General features: G+C 40.6%; 1 protein-coding gene across 1 annotated transcript in view; it reads right to left on the bottom strand.

Annotated features, from left to right (window-relative positions):
• Positions 1-8,301: 8,301 nt before the first annotated feature.
• ZNF182 (zinc finger protein 182) overlaps positions 8,302-20,574 on the bottom strand; it is a 238,910-nt gene continuing 226,637 nt past the window's right edge. Inside the window, exon 7 of the mRNA XM_078065391.1 lies at positions 8,302-8,662. Within this exon, the coding sequence (XP_077921517.1) occupies positions 8,302-8,662 (361 nt within the window). The remainder of the gene's footprint in view (positions 8,663-20,574) is intronic.

Below are 20,574 nucleotides of genomic sequence, written 5' to 3'. Positions count from 1 at the left end.
ATGACCCTTGTTCCCTGCCGTCCCTTATCCTAGGCCATCAGATATGTAGTTGACACCTGATTAGCGCACAGCCAATTCATCAACTTCTGTACAATTATTACTATTCCGCAGGCCAGAGGTGTTAGAAAAATGGGATGGGAGCTAGGTGAGTGTGGGATAGCCCTCCGTGAGAATTCCACTTTGGGACACTGAGTCACGCCCCTGCCCCTGCCCATCTTGTTCCACCCCCTTGCCATCCCATGAAGTCCCAGCTCTTTCTGTCAGCCTTGGTCCCTGCCGCAGTGCAGTCCCGGTCTGTCCATCTCCCTCCTCCCTACACCTCCCAGCACTGCCCATCACATCCTCTCTTCCCCCCGCCCCCCCCCCCCCGACCACACTGCTCTGGGTCTGTCCTTTCCAGCCTGCCCTGTACATTGAAGCCCCAGGTGGTCATGAACATTTCATACTTGTAGGGCTGCCAGAAGAAGCCTGGGACCTCTGCCATATCTGCTTTGATCAGGCCCCCAGCCAGGCCTCCCGTGCCATGGAGGTGTGTCCGGTAACGCTGCTTGTGGGTACTGGTATGTTTGAAACGACAGACTTGAACATTTGTCTTATTTTTTTCTCTACTCCCTGGTCCCTTGTGGATTTTTTTTCATGAATTTTCATAATTACTTTTTTTCCCAGGGACTCACACATTTTACCTAAATGGTTAGGTATGCTGCTCGAGACTTAGACCTCATATTCCACCATACTCAGTTGATACTCCCACCTACCTGATGCGATGTCTCCTCTTTTTATTACTAATATTGTATTTTTTTCAATTTGATCAGATTTTCCAGGGCTAACCCATATAATTAATTATATGAAAGGGCTCGCATTTTCATTTATTTTATTCCCTAGCTTTATATTTATTTTATTTATTTCAACTTTCATTTTTATTAATTGCCACTTCTTGATTTTTGTGTTTGGTGTTTCATTTTCATGTATTTACTGGATTTTGTTGTTCTTTTTCTGATCTCTTGAATCAGATTCTTAACTCAGTTATTTTTTTTCCAATCTTTTTTTACATATATAGTAAAGGATTTGAGGCTATACACTTTCCTCTAAATGTGGTTATTATATCTCCTAAACTCTGGTATTAAAGGTGCAACTTCAGAATTGATTTCTCACTTTGATCCTAGCTACAGAGGAAAGTTTCTTAAGTTTCTAACTAGTTTGATTGTCTTTTTTTCTTTTTTTGTAATTATGATTTTACTATGATCAGAGAATGTAGCCTGTTGAATCTGAACTGGTAAACATTACTCAAGATTTTCTTTGTAGCTCAGATACTCCACTGAACTATAAAACTTTCATGGATATAAGAGAAGAAAATATATTCTCTACTAGGTACAGATTACTCATGGTTAGGGCTTTCAATCTAGTTTGATGATTGATGTTTCTTTACTCTGATTTTTTTGTTTACGTCAGCTGTTATATTACAAAAAAGATAGAATACGCGCAACTAATGAATTGTTGAACAAGACATCAAAAACGAATGATGTATTTACTATATGTTGGCTAATTGAACATAATAAAAATAAAAAAAAGGATAAATGCAATAATATTTTAAAATAAATTTCTCCTTGTGGTTCTGTAGTTTTTTTTGGGGGGGAGGGGCATCCTAAAGTGTATATCTTAGGCCATTTTGCACAATGGCATTATGTATTTTCCTTGTTTTGTCTTTTGTTTCCTTTTTTGTTTGTTTCCTTGTTTGAGTGCTTTTGACTTTGAATTTATTTTGATAAGTACATCACCACTGCTGCTTTTCTTTTGCTGCCACTCACCGTGTGTATCTTTGCCTAAATCTTTATTTTGTGTTTTTATCTTTAAGATACACTTCTTGTAATTGTATATGTTTTTTGCCCTAATCCCGCATTTATGTCTTGAGATTCAGTCCATTTAAATTTATATAATTATGATAATCTTCTGTTTTTCATCTTATGCTTACTATTGATTTTACTATTTCCTACATACAACTTTTATCCTTTTCTTCTTCTTAATAGCTCAATGAAGTTTCTGTTCATTTTTGTCCCTCCCCCTTACCTCATTAGTTTGGAAATTTTTATTCTTACTAATTGTTCATTATATACATTTTTACTTCTAACAGACATGATTTAATTTGTTTTCTCTGTTATTTGATCAGAATATAATTAGACCTTTCTTTGTAAGGGAAATTGCTCTCTCCTCCATATTTGTCTCAGCAAGATGAAGAATATTATTTCTGGATTTTTCCAGAGAAATTTAAGGTGCTTATTTGGAGACTATATTTTTCTGAAGCTAAGTCAATTCTGCTTCAAGAAAACTTAACATTTTAATTCAAAATCCCCAGTCACGTTATCGTAATTTAACTATAGCTATATGAATGTATACCCAAGGGTGTGTATTTTACAAGAGTCATGGCTAACCATTGTTTTGTTCTCTTATTTTGAGATCTATCTCCTGATTTAGTATTCATTTATTTAGAATACTTCCTTTAGTGCTTTCCTCAAATAGAGTAAGTTCATGGAATACTCTTAAATATTTCATGTCTGAAACTGTCATTCTTTTGCACTGACTAAGGAATGGTATTTTGGGAAGGGGTATAGGATCTCTGCATTGGAGTCCTTATTTCTCCATCGTCTATGGGAAGTAGATTCCAGGATGGCCTCCAATGATTCATGCTTCCTGATATTCATGACCTGTGTAATCCCCTTCACTTAAGTAAGTGGCTTCTAACCAATAGCATGCCTTAAAATTGAGGACATATCACCTTTTTGATTAGATTACAAGAGATGGTGGCTTTTGTCTTGCAAACAGGTTTTCTTTTTTTTAAAGATTTTATTTATTTGACAGAGATAGAGAGGGAGAGCACAAGCAGGTGGAGTGGCAGGCAGAGGGAGAGGGAGAAGCAGGCTCCCCACTGAGGAAGGAGCCCGATGTGGGACTCGATCCCAGGACCCTGGGATCATGACCTGAGCCGAAGGCAGCCGCTTAACCGACTGAGCCACCCAGGCGCCCCAATTGCTAACCGATTTTCTTCCTTGTTGGCTTCAGTGAAGCAACTTGACATGTTGGAAAGGCCTGTGTGGTAGAGAACTGAAGGTGGCCTCCAACCATCAGTAAGAAACTGAGGCTCGTAGTCCAAAAACCCAAATGAACCACATAAATGAGCTTGGAAGCAGATCATCCCCCATTTGAGCCTTTAGATGAGTCCCTAAGCCTGGCTGCCACCGCATTTATGGCCACATGAAAGAACCTGAAACAGGACCAAGCTAAGCTGTGCTCAGATTCTTGACCCACCAAAGCTATGAAATAGTAAGTGTTTGTTGTCTTAGACCACCATGTCTGTGGGGATGTGGAGCCATATTATTAGGCCCCGAGGGCCAGTGATTTTGTGAAGGACACTGGTTTGGTTTCTGGAGTGGGAGCCATAACATCCTTCAGGAAGGGTCAGTGTTTGAGCTCTCCATAAGTCAGTTTTAGAAACTGTGTAGGTCAGTGACTGGCAGTCTGGGAAGACTGACGATTGGAAGGCTGCTGGGGGCATGGCACAGGCGCGCCTGTGTTGGGCATTATTTGAAGTTCCTGCGGAAAGCAGATAAGGGCTGTCTCTCGGATGTAGTGATTTGCCATCACTGGATTAATGACATGAGGAGCCTGGCACATGCCAGTAATTGGGGACGTTGAAGTATCTTCTGGCAGTCCCTGTAGTCCAGCCATGGGTGACTTCTGCTGGTTGGTAAATGATTGGCAGCAAGAGGAATCGGGCATGGTCCCAGGGATTGGGACCCAAGGTGACCAAAGATCAACGGTCCTGAGTTGGTCGGTCACTGGGGGACCTGATCCACGCCTGGTTTCCAGTGTCCAAGGAGGGGGTGGGGAGGGTGAGTTTGAGTTTTCTTCTCCGTCAGAAGAGGGAGGGCCACGGGATGTGCACTGAAATATGCAAAAGCTCAGTTTATGCACATGACATGTTGTCACTCCTCAGCCTGAGTGCTTTGAAGACAATAGAAAATAGGACTGTTGGGGGCGCCTGGGTGGCTCAGTCATTAAGCGTCTGCCTTCGGCTCAGGTCATGATCCCAGGGTCCTGGGATGGAGCCCCGCATCAGGTTCCCTGCTCCGCGGAAAGCCTGCTTCTCCCTCTCCCACTCCCCCTGCTTGTGTTCCCTCTCTCGCTGTCTCTCTCTGTCAAATGAGTAAATAAAAAATCTTAAAAAAAAAAGAAAAAGAAAATAGGACTATTGTATATTGGGAACTGACCCTGTATGGGGTTCAGTATCACAGGGTGTGGACACTTTGCAGTCAGCTGGCCTTGGCCTAAATATTTCCCTAGCCTTCCATTTGCTAGCAGTGTGACCTTGGGGCAAATGACCTAGCATTGCTGCACTTGAGCTGCTTCTGCTGTGCCTAATGATAATCATTGTCCTCTAGCTGACAAGGTTGCAGTGAAAATTGAATGAAATACTTAGTATTGGTCACCAGGGAGGGCCTTAGGGCAGGGGCAGGTGAGTTGCCGAAGCAGCAGATTCTGGACTTGCTGCCCCTGGGACAGCTCACCATCCTCCTGCAGAGAATGAGCACCGTGTGGCTGATGTCCCACATCCAGAGCCTTGTGTGTTTCAGTGGAAAACGTGCTGCACCTGATGGAGGAGAGGTGGGATGGGAAGGGTAGCCCCACGCCTGCTGGAATTGGGGGGTGGCTTCCTGCAGGGTGTCTGCTGGATAGTTCCAGGTGGAGCATAGCCCTAAGCAGGGAGATACTACCTTACTCACAACCCCCAGCACAGGCCCTGAACTGTCCATTGCCTCTTTGTAGATGCTCAACCAATCCCCACCAGAGCCTCCTCTGCCCCCCACTCCCCCATCTCTGGGAATTTGCTGATTTCTCCTCTATCCTGATCTAGGGCGGAAAAATCCTTTTTTCTCTGGAACCGAGAGGGTGGCAGGGTAATAGGGTGACGAGAGTCTCCAGGGCCCTTCCAGTTTGTCCTCCTTTCAAAGATAATAAAATGGCCTGAGAAAAAACATGACTTTCCCAGACCTCTCAGATTGTGAGTGACAGCACTGGACTGGAACCAGGTCTCCTGAATGTGTCCTCCACCCTTGCCACACTGTAGCTAAGATCAAGTTTCCCACTAAAAGTTCCCCTTGAGAATCTGTAAACAGGAAGATGACGAGAGAGCCAGACCCTGGCCGACAGCTCCCTCCTTCAGACCTTCCTGTGGATGCTGTCACGTCTGGGACAGGCTCTTTGTCACAGGGGCTCAGGGTCATGTGGTCAATAAGACTGTGTATATTCTAAAACTCCATTATTTTAGTTTTGTTTATTATAGAAATAATTATATTCATGACAGAAGTTTATACACTATAAATCATAGAAAGGAGGAAGTTAAAATGACCTCTAACCTCTATCATCTAAATATAAATTCTATATTTTGATTTATTCGCTTCCTGATATTTCTTCTGGGTATGTGCTCTGGTGTTTATGTGCATGAATGTTTAGTACATTCATTTAACTTATGGGACACCTGGGTGGCTCAGTCAGTTAAGTGTCTGACTCTTGATTTTGGCTCAGGTCATGATCTTGGGGTCATTAGACTGAACCCCGCATTGGGCTCCCCGCTGAGTGGGGGGTCTGCTTGAGATTCTCTCTCTTCTTCTCCCTCTGCTCCTCTCCCCACTCTCTCTTTCTCAAATAAATAAATTTTTAAAAAAATAAATTTGTACTTGCATATATGCATTCAGTAAGAGTTTCTGTTGAACAACTGAAGTATGTTTGTATTTATCTTGACAAATCAGGAAACATTCTGTTGAATAAAGATAGGCCGTGTTCCCTTTAATAATATATCACTGTTGATCATTTAATCAACTTCTACATTTTATGCAGCTGTAATAATAATTACAAAAGCTTGGCTCAATCAGAAAGTAATGTTGAATAAAATTGAACATTGTAAGACAAAAAAATAATGTGTTAAGTATTATTTAAGTATTGACATATGTATGTATGTGACAAAGACGAGAGAAACTCTTGATAAAGAAATCCTTAATTTGTGAGTAAATTCTCCTTTGAAAATGTCAATACTGTTGTTGTAATTTAAAGCAAAATTAAAATCTAATCTAATCTTAAGAGAAAAAAATTCTCAGCCTATCTAGATGGCAACACACACTAAAATTAAGAGAGTCAGTGTCAAAGAAGGATGCTCAATAAAAAAGGTGTGACTAAACGAACTTTTACTAAAACCTTAGAGAGATGAAATGTCCGAATATTCAGTCACACGAAGGGCTCCTTCAAGACACTAAGAGTGTGTCTCACAGATCCTCTCCACCGAACCAGAGAGCTTCTAGGAAGCTTCTCAGCTCTTGCAGCAGAAGGCCCAGATAGAAAAAAAGGATTATTTTTATTTATTTTTATTTTTATTTTTTAAAGATTTTATTTATTTATTTGAGAGAGAGAATGAGATAGAGCATGAGAGGGGGGAGGGTCAGAGGGAGAAGCAGACTCCCCGCTGAGCAGGGAGCCCGATGCGGGACTCGATCCCGGGACTCCAGGATCATGACCTGAGCCGAAGGCAGTTGCTTAACCAACTGAGCCACCCAGGCGCCCAAAAGGATTATTTTTAAATGGATCAGTTGGTATCGACTTATATGATAATACCTTTTTTATGGGAACTCTTTTCCTAAAGCATCCAACTTGAGCAGTTGTTTTCTGTCTGTTTCCATGAATTCTATGATGCTATCTTAGGTTAGGTTTCCTTATATGTGTCCACACTAAGACAGACATCTGGGTGCACATTATTCAGTGTCTTCCTTAGGTGGAATGTGTAAGGGAATGAAAGAAGCAGGACAGGGAAGGAGGAGTCACTGCAAGAGTGTAGTTTCATGAAAAGTGTAACCTTGTCCTGACACATGGGAAAGCTGTGTGGGAAGGAGAGGGGTGTCTGCCGCATCAACGGCCTTGCAAAGTTGCCCTACTCTGAAGCAGGAACGTGGGCTCTTGTATTCCTATGGAAGTCCGTCGTTGGCTACTCCCCAGGAGGGTAGTGTCACATCCCAGGCGTCTCAAGGCATATTGGCACCGTGGTCACAGCCAAGGGCAATTCTCTGGACAAAGTCACAGGTAGAAGCTCTTTGCTGCAACAGATGGGGATGGGTGCTCTGGCCAGTAAAGATCTGCGTGAGGCCCCAACAGTGCCTACTCCATTTAATGACGATGTGCAAAGAGGGAAAATGCGGCTCTGATTCATTCTTAGAAGTTTTCTCCTCAGTTTCTCTCATCAATGTCCTCATGTGTTTTTTTGTTTTTTGTTTTTGTTTTTTTTTTTTGCTTCAGGAATTCCGTAACATACATTTAGATCTGACCTCTCTGAGAAGGTTTTCTCAGATAGCAGAAACAGATGTGCTTTTATATGGGAATACTTTGATGCATACCAAAAACTGATTTCTGGACGCAGCCTTTCCCACAGTCATTGCATTTTTTAAAGATTTTATTTTATTTTATTTTATTATGTTATGTTAGTCACCATACAATACATCATTAGTTTTTGATGTAGTGATCTACGATTCATTGTTTTCATATAACACCCAGTGCTCCGTGCAGTACGTGCCTTCCTTAATACCCATCACTGGGCCAACCCATCCCCCCACCCCCTCCAAAACCCTCAGTCTGTTTCTCGGAGTCCATAGTCTCTCATGGTTCGTCTCCCCCTCTGATTTCCCCCCCTTCATTTTTCCCTTCCTTCTCCTAATGTCCTCCATGCTATTCCTTATGTTCCACAAATAAGTGAAACCATATGATAATTGACTTTCTAGGCTTGACTTATTTCACTTAGCATAATCTCCTCCAGTTCCATCCATGTTGATGTAAAAGTTGGGTATTCATCCTTTCTGATGGCTGAGTAATATTCACACAGGAGAAAAACCCTATGTATGTACGGAGTATGACAAGGCCTTCACCAAGAAGTCAAGTTTGAGTAAGTACCAGAGTACTCATCCTCAAGCTAAGCCTTAGAAATGCAACCACTGGCTACCCTTTGACCCAGCAATTGCAGTCATTGCATTTTTAAGGCTTAGCTTGAGGATGAGTACTCTGGTACTTACTCAAACTTGACTTCTTGGTGAAGGCCTTGTCACACTCAGTACATACATAGGGTTTTTCTCCTGTGTAATTTGCTGATGCTGTTGGAGGTGGTATTTACTTATGAAAGATTTCCCACAGTCACCACATTCATAAGGTTTCACCCCGGGATGAATTCTCTGATGTGTAATCAAAACTGACTTGTATGTGAAAGTCTTCCCACATTCAGGACATGTATGGGATTTCTCTCCAGTATGAATTTTCCGGTGTGCAAGGATATTTTGATTTTTTGGTGAAATACTTCCCACATCTCTTGCATATGTAGGGTCTCTCTTGTGTGTGACTTTGTTGATGCTCATGGAGCTGGGACTTGAAAGTGAAAGGATTTTCACAACCACCCCATTCATAGAGTTTTTCTCTAATATGACCTTTCTGATGTATAATTAAGTTTGACTTCTGGTTGAAGGCCTTTCCACATTCAGTACATCCATAGGGTTTCTCTCCAGTAAGAAAATTCAGATGCACGTTGAAGTGAGACTTCTGGGTAAAGGTTTTTCCACAGTCACGGCATTCATAAGGTTTTTCCACCAGTACAAATTCTCTGATGTGTAATCAAGACTTACTTGCAAGTGACGGCCTTTCCACATTCAGGACAAAGATCACCTCTCTCTCCAGTATGAGTCTTTGGTGTGCAAGGAGATTTGATCTTTTGGAGAAGAACTTCCCACATTTTGGGCATACATAGGGTTTTTCTCCTGTGTGAGTTCTCCTATGTTCATGAAGTTGTGATTTGGAAGTGAAAGATTTCACACAGTCATTCAGAAGGTTTCTTTCCACTATGAATTCTTTGCTGTGCAACCAAGTGTGTCTTTGGGATAAAAGCCTGCCTACTGTCAGTGCATATATAGGGTTTCTCTCCTGTATGAATTCGCCAATGCAACCTGAATATTGACTGACGGGTGAAAGCTTCTCATATTGCACTCACAGGGTTTTTTCCAAGAATGAATAATCTGATGTGCAAAGAAGTGTGACTTCTGAGTGAAGACCCTCCCACATTCAGTGCATACATAGGCTATCTTCCCAATAAGAAATTTTGGAAGAGGAACATGTTCTTGCTTATGGCTGAGTACTTACCACATTGATTAGGTTCACAGAATTTCTCACCTGTATGAGAATTAGTACAGTTAGTATAGGAAAAACTGAGTAAAATTTTATGACTTAAGTGTGGGCTCATTGAATTATTTTTCCAAGTACTTATATTCCTAGTATCTCTTGGACTTATTCAATGTGTTCTTATTGATGAAAGCAACATGACTCAAAAGTCTATTTTGTTTTTTATTTTTTAAAGATTTTATTTATTTATTTGTCAGAGAGAGAGAGAGAGACCACAAAGCAAGGGGAGCTGCAGGCGGAGAGGGAGAAGCAGACTCCCCGCTGAGCAGGGACCCCCCCCCCGATGTGGGACTCGATCCCAGGACTCTGGGATCATGACCTGAGCCGAAGACAGACGCTTCACCAACTGAGCCACCCAGGCATCCCTCAAAAGTCTATTTTAGTTGTCTTTATATTTCTCTATCTGGTCATCATCTTACTACAGTTTTTATTAATAATGGAAACAATGAATAGTTCCTCTTGAATTCATCCCCTATCTCATTGTAAAATAAGCTTTTATGGAAATTTTCTCCTATAGAATTTTAATGCTACACTTCCCTCCTAAAAAAGGAAAAAAGAACATGAAATTGAAACATAGAATAATTAACCAAATATAGATGAGCTACATGTAACTGATCCAGGTTGGACAGAGGGACATCAGATGATGATGATGATGATGATGATGATGATGATAGTCATAGGCAATATTCCTATGGTTCTTGCTATATGCTATGTACTTATATAGCACTTAGGACCTGCCAGGCACTGTTCTAAGTGATGTATATGTACATACGCACATACGTACATACCTTTAAACTCATAAAATCCTCACAGTAATCATCTATGTTAGATACTATTATACATGTTTTTAGAAGAAACTAAAGCTCAAAATGAGTAAATAATTTTCCCAAGATAACATGGGTAATACATAGGAGAGATTAGATTTAAACTAAGGCTCAGCTTTACCCTAAGTAATACATCAGGTTACCTGGAAAGGGAAATAACTAACATTTTAATGATTTGCGTAGAAGATGAAATATAGTAGGACTTTAATATTAATAGAATTGATAAATTATACTATTATCCAATTCTACCAAATTTTTAGATACTGAGCATGACTGGATCACAAAATCCAGTTTTGTTTTCCTCTTTTAAAAAGTCAGGCCAGGGGCGCCTGGGTGGCTCAGTTGGTTAAAAAGTCAAGCTAAAATGCTGGAATCCAGAACTTTGTCTTGTCCCCCAAACTTCACTGTTGTTTCACTCCTATGTTGTACTTTTTATATCCCCAAGCTTCTTTTCCTTTATTTTATAGATCTTAAGCATACTGATTCATATGCATGGATTGGGAACTTTTTCCAACTTTTCACTACATTTAAAAACTTACTAGAGTGGACAATATTTAGTAACTACCAACCTTCAATGTAAAAAACTCATGCCTATGCCGAAAATAATTATGTTTAACACTTGGAGCCCACAGACTAAAAGCAGCACATAAATGGAGTCATCAGTCTGAAAAAAAATAGCTATGAATGATCGTTTGCATTCTACTAGTAATGAACATTTCTTTAAAAAGTCCACTTTATGGGGCACCTGGGTGGCTCAGTCGTTTGTGTCTGCCTTCGGCTCAGGTCGTGATCCCGGGGTCCTGGGATCCAGCCCCGCCTTGGGCTCCCTGCTCAGCAGAGGACCTGCTTCTCCCTCTCCCTCTGCCCACCCCTCTTGTTCCTGCTTTCTCTCACTCCCCCATCTCAAATAAATGAATAAAATCTTTAAAAAAATAAAAAAATCCAGTTTATTCCCAAATCCAATAATTATTCATACTCTTCTTCCATTAATCTTGCCTTTTTTGCTCCTTTGTGCCAATTCAAAATGTATGTATGATTCATAGATCATTTAAGAGTCCTATACTCTGAAAATTAACTCAGAACCTCACCACACCTCTAGAAAGACATTATTTTCTCTGAATTTTAAAAGCAGACATTATCTATGCTATCCACTTTGGGAGTTGTTCACTTTACTGGAATAATTAGTCAACAAAGGCTAAATTCTTTTTTTGTTTTCAAGCCAAGATTCCCCTTACCACTATAATCTGTTTCTTTGAATTCTTTTTGACACACTTAAAAAACATGCACTGAAACAAAACACTCTGGTTTGCCTATCTCCACAAAACCAATAATTTCAGTACTTGAACTGGGTTTTCCATTTTTCTGTTAGAAAATTTAAGCATAAAATATTGCTATTGCTCTTATTCTTAAGGATTTATTTTTTAAGATTTTATTTATTTCTTTGTTTGACAGAGAGAGAGAGCACAAATAGAGGGTGCAGCAGAGGGAGAGGGAGAAGCAGGCACCCTGCCGAGCAGGGAGCCCAATTCAGGGCTCGATCCTGCATGACCTGAGCTGAAGGCAGACGCTCAACAAACTGAGCCACCAGGCACCTTTATTCTTAAAGATTTAAAAAAAGATCTAGGAAGAAATGATCATATACCCCACGGTTTAAAAACATATTCTTTGTATATGAATATTTCCAGAAGGATACCTAAGAAATGATTAACACTGGTAGTCCCTGGGGAAGGGAACTGGGGACAAAGGTGGGAGTGAGATTTTTCACTGTGAGCTCTTTCACACTTTTGGAATTTCAAAACTTGTGAATGTATTACCTCTACAAAAATTTTAAATTAAAAAATAAAATAAAGGGGGAAAGTTTCTATCTGTTCTGAGTTTCTATGGGATGGGGATGAAGAAAAGAAAAGAATATTAGATGCTGGATTAATTAAGAATTAGTTTTATAGAACAGGTGAAACCTGCATCTAAATAGTCAGAGCCCTAAATAGTCAATAGCCTAGATGCAGAAAGGAATTTTACATGTAGGAAACATTAAGAAAACTGAAGTCAAGGGGTGCCTGAGTGGCTCAGTCGTTAAGCGTCTGCCTTCGGCTCAGGTCATGACCCCAGGGTCCTGGGATCGAGCCCGACATCGGGCTCCCTGCTCAGCAGGAAGCCTGCTTCTCCCTCTCCCACTCCCCCTGCTTGTGTTCCCTCTCTCGCTGTGTCCCTCTCTGTCAAATAAATAAAATCTTAAAAAAAAAAAAAAAAAAAGAAAACTGAAGTCAAGCAAAAGTTATGGAAGATATATAGATATAAGGTTAAACTGGAAATATGTGGCCTGTTATCACTGAGAGGAGAATTTAATTATGTGCTGCATAATAAGGAGTAACTGCAATTTTATTTCATAAAGCAAGTATAAGATAAATATTATGGCTCAGGTAATGAGATGTGTAATATATAGTACCTAAAATGAATTTGTTAAAAACTGGAATTAGATAATTCCATAAAGAACAGAATAATCCAAACATGATAAAATATAAACTTGGTTTAAGGTGACATAGATGGGACTTGAAAAGAAAGGACATTTAAATAGCACTTTCAGAAAGAGAAAAAAGGGTAGGAATTTCAGAGTCCAGAATTTAGAAGGGGAGAAAATTTTCTGGTTTGGGCAATGATGATTCCAGTTACTATACTGAGAATGAAAGAATTGAATAGTTGTGAGAAATGTCCTTTTACATAGGTGAATATGGTACTACCATACAGTTGTAATGCAAGGAGAAAAGATATTACTATATGAGTCAATAGAATAGGGAACTAGACTCCTCAGAAAGATGGTGGAGTAGGAGGATCCCAGATACACCTAGATAATACCCTCATTACTGTAAATATCCCAGAAAATGCCCACAAAGACTGGCCGAGCAGACTCTCCACGGCTAAATATAGAGACTGGCCACATCAAAGAGGGTAGGAAGGGTGGAGACATGGTTTGGAGACAAATGGACCTGCGGGACTGTCCCCGGAGGGAGGGACACCGTGGGTGCAGAGAGAGGGAGGAGTAGACCCCACACCAGGCACACCAGGCATGGGAGACCCACACTGGGAAGACAAATGCCCATGACATTTGGCTTTGAAAACCAGATGGGCCTGGTTTTGTGAATTTTTACAGTCAGTGGGACTTAACACCTAGAACTTTAAAAATCAGCAGCTAGGCTCTGGGAGAGCCACAGAGTAAAAGGAAACTGAGTACTCACACTTGAAGAGACAGCACAACAACCAGCCCCAGCGAGATACAGCACAAAAGCAGCGGCTTGAAAAATGCCTGGGTATATGGGAGGACAGTTTACTTAATAATCTCAGAATCTGTGCTGGACGGGCAGGGATCTTTGGGAAACTTCTCCAAGAGCAAAGGAGCTGGTGGGCACCATTTTCTTCTCCCAACTCCCAGCCTAGATACACAGACACCTGCAGGAACCAGCCCAGTGTGGACACTCTCCACCTAGCTTGCTAACAGCAGGCCCTGCACGCACGCATTTCTGGGACTCTACCCCTCCAACCCCCTTGCACTCAGCAGAAGTTTCCCCAAGTGGCTGCAGGTCCCCTCAGGTGGCAGACCGGTGGGGACTTGTTGACACTGTGTGCCCCACCCCCACATTCTCCTGTGGACATGGCCTCCAACATGCCCTTGGTAGGAGTCCATCCCAAGCTGTGCTGCAAGGCTGGCAGTGTGCAAGCATCCCTGAGAGGGGCCAGCAGAACTCCAAAGTGACTCCTGCCCCAGGGAGAGAGGAAAATAATCACAAGCACCAGTTGAGCGGCAACATCAGCAGTGTTCTGGGGCAGACATCTGGTCTGACTGCAGGCCCTGTTAACCGATGAAAGTCTCTCAGAGGGCAACACAGAGAAAGTGCCCTGCAGTTCGGTGCTACTGCAGCTTTGGGAAACCCCTGGTCTGATTCAACTCAAGCCCAAGACAGTGCCAAACTGGCCCACTAATAATGCAGGGACCAAACCCTTCCCATGACAGACAAAGAGAGCCACTGCAGGTAACTGGACTGAAGGTAAATGCAGCTCAGCCACAAGAGCAGGGCACACACAACACACATAGGAAATACCCCTGAAGTGCCAGGTTCTGGTGAACAGGGGACATTGCACTGCAGGGCACTACAGGACCTCTTCTTCATTAGGCCACTATTTTCAAGAGCAGAGCTGTAGCAGATTTTCCTAACATGTAGAGAAACAGACACTGAGAATTACACAACACGAGGAGACAGAGGAATATGTCCCAAATGAAAGAACAGAACAAAATCACAGCAAGAGAGCTAAACAAAACAGAGATAAGAAATATGCCTGATAGAGAATTTAAAGTAATGGGCATAAAGATACTCACTGGACTGGAGAAAAGAGTGGAGGGACTTGGCAAGACTTTCAACAAAGAGATGTAAAACATAAAAAAAAACCAATCAGAGATGAAGAACTTAATAACCAAAATTAAAAATACACTAGACGGAATAAATAGTAGACTAGAGGAAGCAGAAAACAGATCAGCAACCTGGAGGACAGAGTAATGGAAAGCAATCAAGCTGAACAGGAGAGAGAAAAAAGAATAACAAAAATGAAAATAGGTTAAGAGAACTCCGTGACATGCTAATAACAATGACTGGATCAACCAAGAAGTAAAAAAGGAAATTAAAAAAATATGGAGACAAATGAAAATGAAAACACCATGGTCCAAAATCTTTGGGATGCAGCAAAAGCTGTTCTCAGAGGGAAATTTATAGCGATACAGGGCTAACTCAAGAAGCAAGAAAAATCTCAAATAAACAGCCTAACCTTACACCTAAAGGAATTAGAAAAAGAAGAGCAAAGAAAACCCAAAACCAGTAGAAGGAAGGAAATAATAAAGACTAGAGCAGAAATAAACAAAACAGAAACTAAAAAAGCAATAGAACAGGTCAATGAAACTAGGAGCTGATTCCTTGAAAAGATTAACAAAATTGATAAACTTTTAGCCAGACTTATAAAAAAGAGAGGGGAGACTCAAACAAAATCACAAGTGAAAGAGGAGAAATAACAATGAACACCACAGAAATATAAAGGATTATAGGAAAATATTATGAAAAATTATATGCCAACAAATTGGACAACCTAGGAGAAATAGATAAATTCCTAGAAACCTATAACCTCCTAAAACTGAATCAGGAAGAAATAGAAAATTTGAACAGACCAATAACCAGCAATGAAATTGAATCAGTAATCAAAAAACTTCCCACAAACAGAAGTCTAGGTCCAGATGGTTTCACAGGTGAGTTCTACCAAACATATGAAAAAGAGCTAATACATATACTTCTCAAACTATTCCAAAAAATAGAAAAGGACAGAAAACTTCCAAATTCATTCTTTTAGGCCAGCATTACCCTGATACCAAAACCTGATAAAGACATTATAAAAAAGGAGAACTACAAGGCAATATTTCTGATAAACATACATGTAAAAATCCTCAACAAAGTACTAGCAAACTGAGTCCAACAATACATTAAAAAAATCATCCACCATGATCAAGTGGGATTTATTCCTGGTTTGCAAGGATGGTTCAATATTTGCAAATCAATCAACATGATATACCACATTAATAAAGGAATGGATAAGAACCATATGATCCGAGGTACCTGGATGGCTCAGTCAGTTAAGCCTTGGGCTCAGGTCATGATCCCAGCATCCTGGGATTGAGCCCCACATCAGGGTCTCTGCTCAGCAGAGAGCCTGCTTCTCCCTCCCCCACTGCCTGCCGCTCCCCCAGCTTGTACTCTCTCTCTCCTTCTCTCTCTGTCAAATAAATAAAATCTTTTTAAAAAGAACCATATGATCCTCTCAATAGATGCAGAAAAAGCATTTGACAAAGTACAAGCATCCATTCCTGATAAAACCCTCAATAAAGTAGGGGTAGAGGGAATATACCTCCACATCATATAGGCCATATATGAAAGACCCCCAGCTAATATCATCTTCAATGGGGGAAAATGAGAGCTTTTCTTCTACAGTCAGGAACATGACAGGGATGTCCACCCTCTCCACTGTTATTTAACATAGTAATGGAAATCCTAGCCTCAGCAATCAGACAACAAAAAGAAATAAATGGCATCCAAATCAGTAAGGAAGAAGTCAGACTTTCACCATTCGCAGATGACATGATACTCTGTGGAAAACACGAAAGACTCCACCAAAAAATTGCTAGAATTGATACACATATTTAGTAAGGTTGCAGTATACAAAGTCAATATACAGAAATATGTTGCATTTCTACACACCAATAATGAAGCAGCAAGAAGTGAAATCAAGGAATCGATCCCATTTACAATTGCACCAAATAATCGTAAGATACCTAAGAATAAACTTAATCAAAGAGTAAAAAGATCTGTACTCTGAAAGCAATAAAACACTTATGAAAGAAATTGAATGAGACACAAAGAAATGGAAAGACATTCCATGCTCATGCATTGGAAGAACAAACATTATTAAAATGTCTGTACTACCCAAAGCAATCTACACATTTAATGTGATCCCTATCAAAATACCGATAGCATTTTTCACAGAGCTAGAACAAACAATCCTAAAATTTGTATGGAACCAGAAAAGACACCGAATAGCCAAAGTAGTGTTGAAAAAGAAAGCCAAAGCTGAGGCATCACAATTCCAGATTTCAAGCTCTATTACAAAGCTATAATCATCAAGACAGTATGGTACCGGCACAAAACCAGACACATAGACCAATGGAACAGAATAGAGAGCCCAGAAATTGATCCACAACCAAATGGTCAACTAATCTTCGACAAAGCAGGAAAGCATATCCAATGGAAAAAAGACAGTCTCTTCAACAAATGGTGTTGGGAAAACTGGACAGCAACGTGCAAAAGAATGAAACTGGACCCTTTTCTTACACCATACAAAAAATAAATTCAAAACGAATGAAAGACCTAAATGTAAGACAGGAATCAATCAAAATCCTGGAGGAGAACACAGGCAGCAACCTCTTCTTGATTAGTTCTTGTCCTTTCTTTTATTAATGTGATGTATCACGTTGACTGATTTGCGAATGTTGAACCATCAAGATAAAAAGCTTCTGCACAGCAAAGGAAACAGTCAACAAAAATAAAAGGCAACCTATGGAATGGGAGAAAATATTTGCAAATGACATATCAGATAAAGGGCTAGTATTCAAGATCTATGAAGAACTTATCGAACTCAAACCCAAAACACAAATAATCCAGTCAAGACATGGGCAGAAGACATGAACAGACATTTCTCCAAAGAAGACATACAAATGGCCAACAGACACATGAAAAAATGTTTAACATCACTCGGCATCAGGGAAATACAAATCAAAACAGGGACATGTATGGAACTGTTGAATTACTATCTTATACTATTAACTAAATGGAATTAAAATTAAAACTTTTATTTTTTTAAAGATTTTATTTATTTATTTGAGAAAGAGAGAGTATGAGAGAGACAGAGAGCACGAGCAGGGGGGGAGGGGCAGAGGGAGAGGGAGAAGCAGACTCCCCAGCCACCCAGGCACCCTAAAATTAAAACTTAAAAAAAAGTACATGAATCAAAACCTGATAGAATTTGCAAGAAGAATTAGTGAAGCCAACATGTATAATTGGAGATTTTAACAATATTCTCAATAATTGATAGAAAAATGGCTAGAGGGGCCCCTGGGTGGCTCAGTCGTTAAGTGTCTGCCTTCGGCTCAGGTCATGATCTCAGGGTCCTGGGATCGAGCCGTGCATCGGGCTCCCTGCTCCACAGGAAGCCTGCTTCTCCCTCTCCCACTCCCCCTACTTGTGTTCCCTCTCTCGCTGTCTCTCTCTCTCTCTCTGTCAAATAAACAAATAAAATCTTTAAAAAAAAAGAAAAATGGCTAGAAAATGAGTAAAGATATGACACCTGATCAATACTATTAAATAAGTTTACCTAATTAAGTGTGATAATGGTATTGTAAAACAGAGACATATACTGAAGGAAGTAAGAATGAAGTATCATTTCAGTGATTTGCTTTAAGAAAAAACCCAGCAGTAGTTAATAAAACAAGATTGGTCATATGCTCATAATTGTTGATAATTATTGTACATGGGTGATGGGTATAAAGGGGTTCATTATACTATTTTTATATTTCTGAGTAGCTTGTATATTATATACCACACATGGATTAGTTCTGTTTCGGTTCTGCAAGATGAAAAAGTTCTAGAGACTAGTTGCACAGCAACGTGAATATACTTAACACTACTGAATGGTGCACTTAGAAATGGTTAAGATGGCAAAGTTTATGGTATGTGTTTTTACCACAAGAAAGATAATTAAAAACAGATAAGTAAAAACTAAAAACTGGACTCCAGGTGCACCCACAGTACTGCTATAGACTTCATATGAAAAGTTATTGGACATAGCAAAAGCTATATTTGTAAGAAAATTTCCAGTCGTACATGATTTTGTTATTAAGATGTGAGAAAACCTCAAAATAAATAAGCTGAGAGTACTCAACCTAAGCAATTAGAAAAAAACACAAAAATACATTAATAAAACCTTCAGGTAGTAATAATCAATGCAAGTAAAGCAAATGCATTATACGTGCGTGTGTGTGTTTTGTGTGTGTGTGTGTGTGTGTATGTACATGGAGAGTATAAATAAAGTGAAGGGCTGATCCTTTGAAATGATCAGTTACATAAATAAACTAGTAAGTCTGTTTGTTTGTTTTTTTTTAAAGATTTTATTCATTTATTTGACAGAGAGAGACAGTGAGAGAGGGAACACAAGCAGGGGGAGGGGGAGAGGGAGAAGCAGGCTTCCCGCTGAGCAGGGAGCCCGATGTGGGGCTCGATCCCAGGACCCTGGGATCATGACCTGAGCCGAAGGCAGATGCTTAACGACTGAGCCACCCAGGCGTCCCAAACTAGTAAGTCCGTTAAAGCAAATAGAAAGAAAGAAATGCAGTATTAGGAATGAGGAGATATTATCAGTAGAGGAAATATTCCATTAAATATTATTTCTAGGAGAATACCATGTGCAACTCTGTAGCAACATTGAAATATGGAAGTGAGGGGCGCCTGGGTGGCTCAGTCGGTTAAGCGTCTGACTTCAGCTCAGGTCAGGACCTCACGGTCTTGGGATGGAGCCGGAGTCGGGCTCCCTGCTCAGCGGGGAGTCTGCTTGTCCGGCTCCCTCTGCCCCTCCCCCGGCTCGTGCTCTCTCACTCTCTCTCTCAAATAAATAAGTCCTTTAAAATAAATAAATAGATATGGAGGTGAAAAAGGTGCTTCCACAGCAAAATATAAATTAACAAAATTAATGTGAAAAAAGAAACAAAAGAAACTCTAAGTGGTGAACAGAAATCAAAAAGTTCATATGTGTATCATTTTAAAAGACTCTAGCTCTCTGTACTATTTTTTGCAATGTCCTGTGAATCTATAATTATTTCAAAGTAAAAATTAAGTACAAAAACAGACACCAGGATGGGGCGCCTGGGTGGCTCAGTCGGTAAGCGACTGCCTTCAGCTCAGGTCATGATCTCAGGGTCCTGGGATCGAGCCCCACATCGGGCTCCCTGCTCAGCGGGAAGCCTGTTTCTCCCTCTCCCCCTCCCCCTGCTTGTGTTCCCTCTCTTGCTATCTCTCTATCTGTCAAATAAATAAATAAAATCTTTTAAAAAAAAAAAAAGACACCAGGATGAAATCGACTTAATATGGAGTGCGATTTAACTTTTTTTTTTAGAGTATTTCTATACTTTCTAAATAGTTCCAGGCTAGGGGTTGGCAAATTATGGGCTACAGGTCAAATCTGGTCCATAGCCCGTATTTGTAAATTAAATTTTATTGGAAAACAATCGTGTCCATTTGTTTACATATTGTCTATGGCTGCCTTTGTTACAAGTTTGCCAATTCGTGTTTCAAGCAATAGAAAGAATTGGGAATCTTCCAAATTCATTTTATGAAGCATTATAACCTCACCTTAAAAAATATAGTCTTGGGGGGCGCCTGGGTGGCTCAGTCGTTAAGCGTCTGCCTTCGGCCCAGGTCATGATCCCAGGGTCCTGGGATCGAGCCCCGCATCGGGCTCCCCGCTCCGCGGGAAACCTGCTTCTCCCTCTCCCACTCCCCCTGCTTGTGTTCCCTCTCTCGCTGTGTCTCTCTCTGTCAAATAAATAAAATCTTTAAAAAAAAAAAAATATAGTCTTGGGGCACCTGGGTGGCTCAGTCGCTCAGTCGTTAGGCGTCTGCCTTCGGCTCAGGTCATGATCCCAGGGTCCTGGGATCGAGCCCCGCATCGGGCTCCCTGCTCGGCGGGAAGCCTGCTTCTCCCTCTCACACTCCCCCTGCTTGTGTTCCCTCTCTCGCTGTGTCTCTCTCTGTCAAATAAATGGATAAAATCTTAAAAAATATATATAGTCTTAATACAAACAAGCAGTTATCTACAGATTATTTCATCCTACAGATGCTAAGATCTTAAATAAAATACTAGCAAT

This window comes from Halichoerus grypus, chromosome X (assembly GCF_964656455.1).
Source record: "Halichoerus grypus chromosome X, mHalGry1.hap1.1, whole genome shotgun sequence".
NCBI classification, from domain to species: domain Eukaryota; kingdom Metazoa; phylum Chordata; class Mammalia; order Carnivora; family Phocidae; genus Halichoerus; species Halichoerus grypus.
This window is presented reverse-complemented; position numbering and strand designations above follow the sequence as displayed.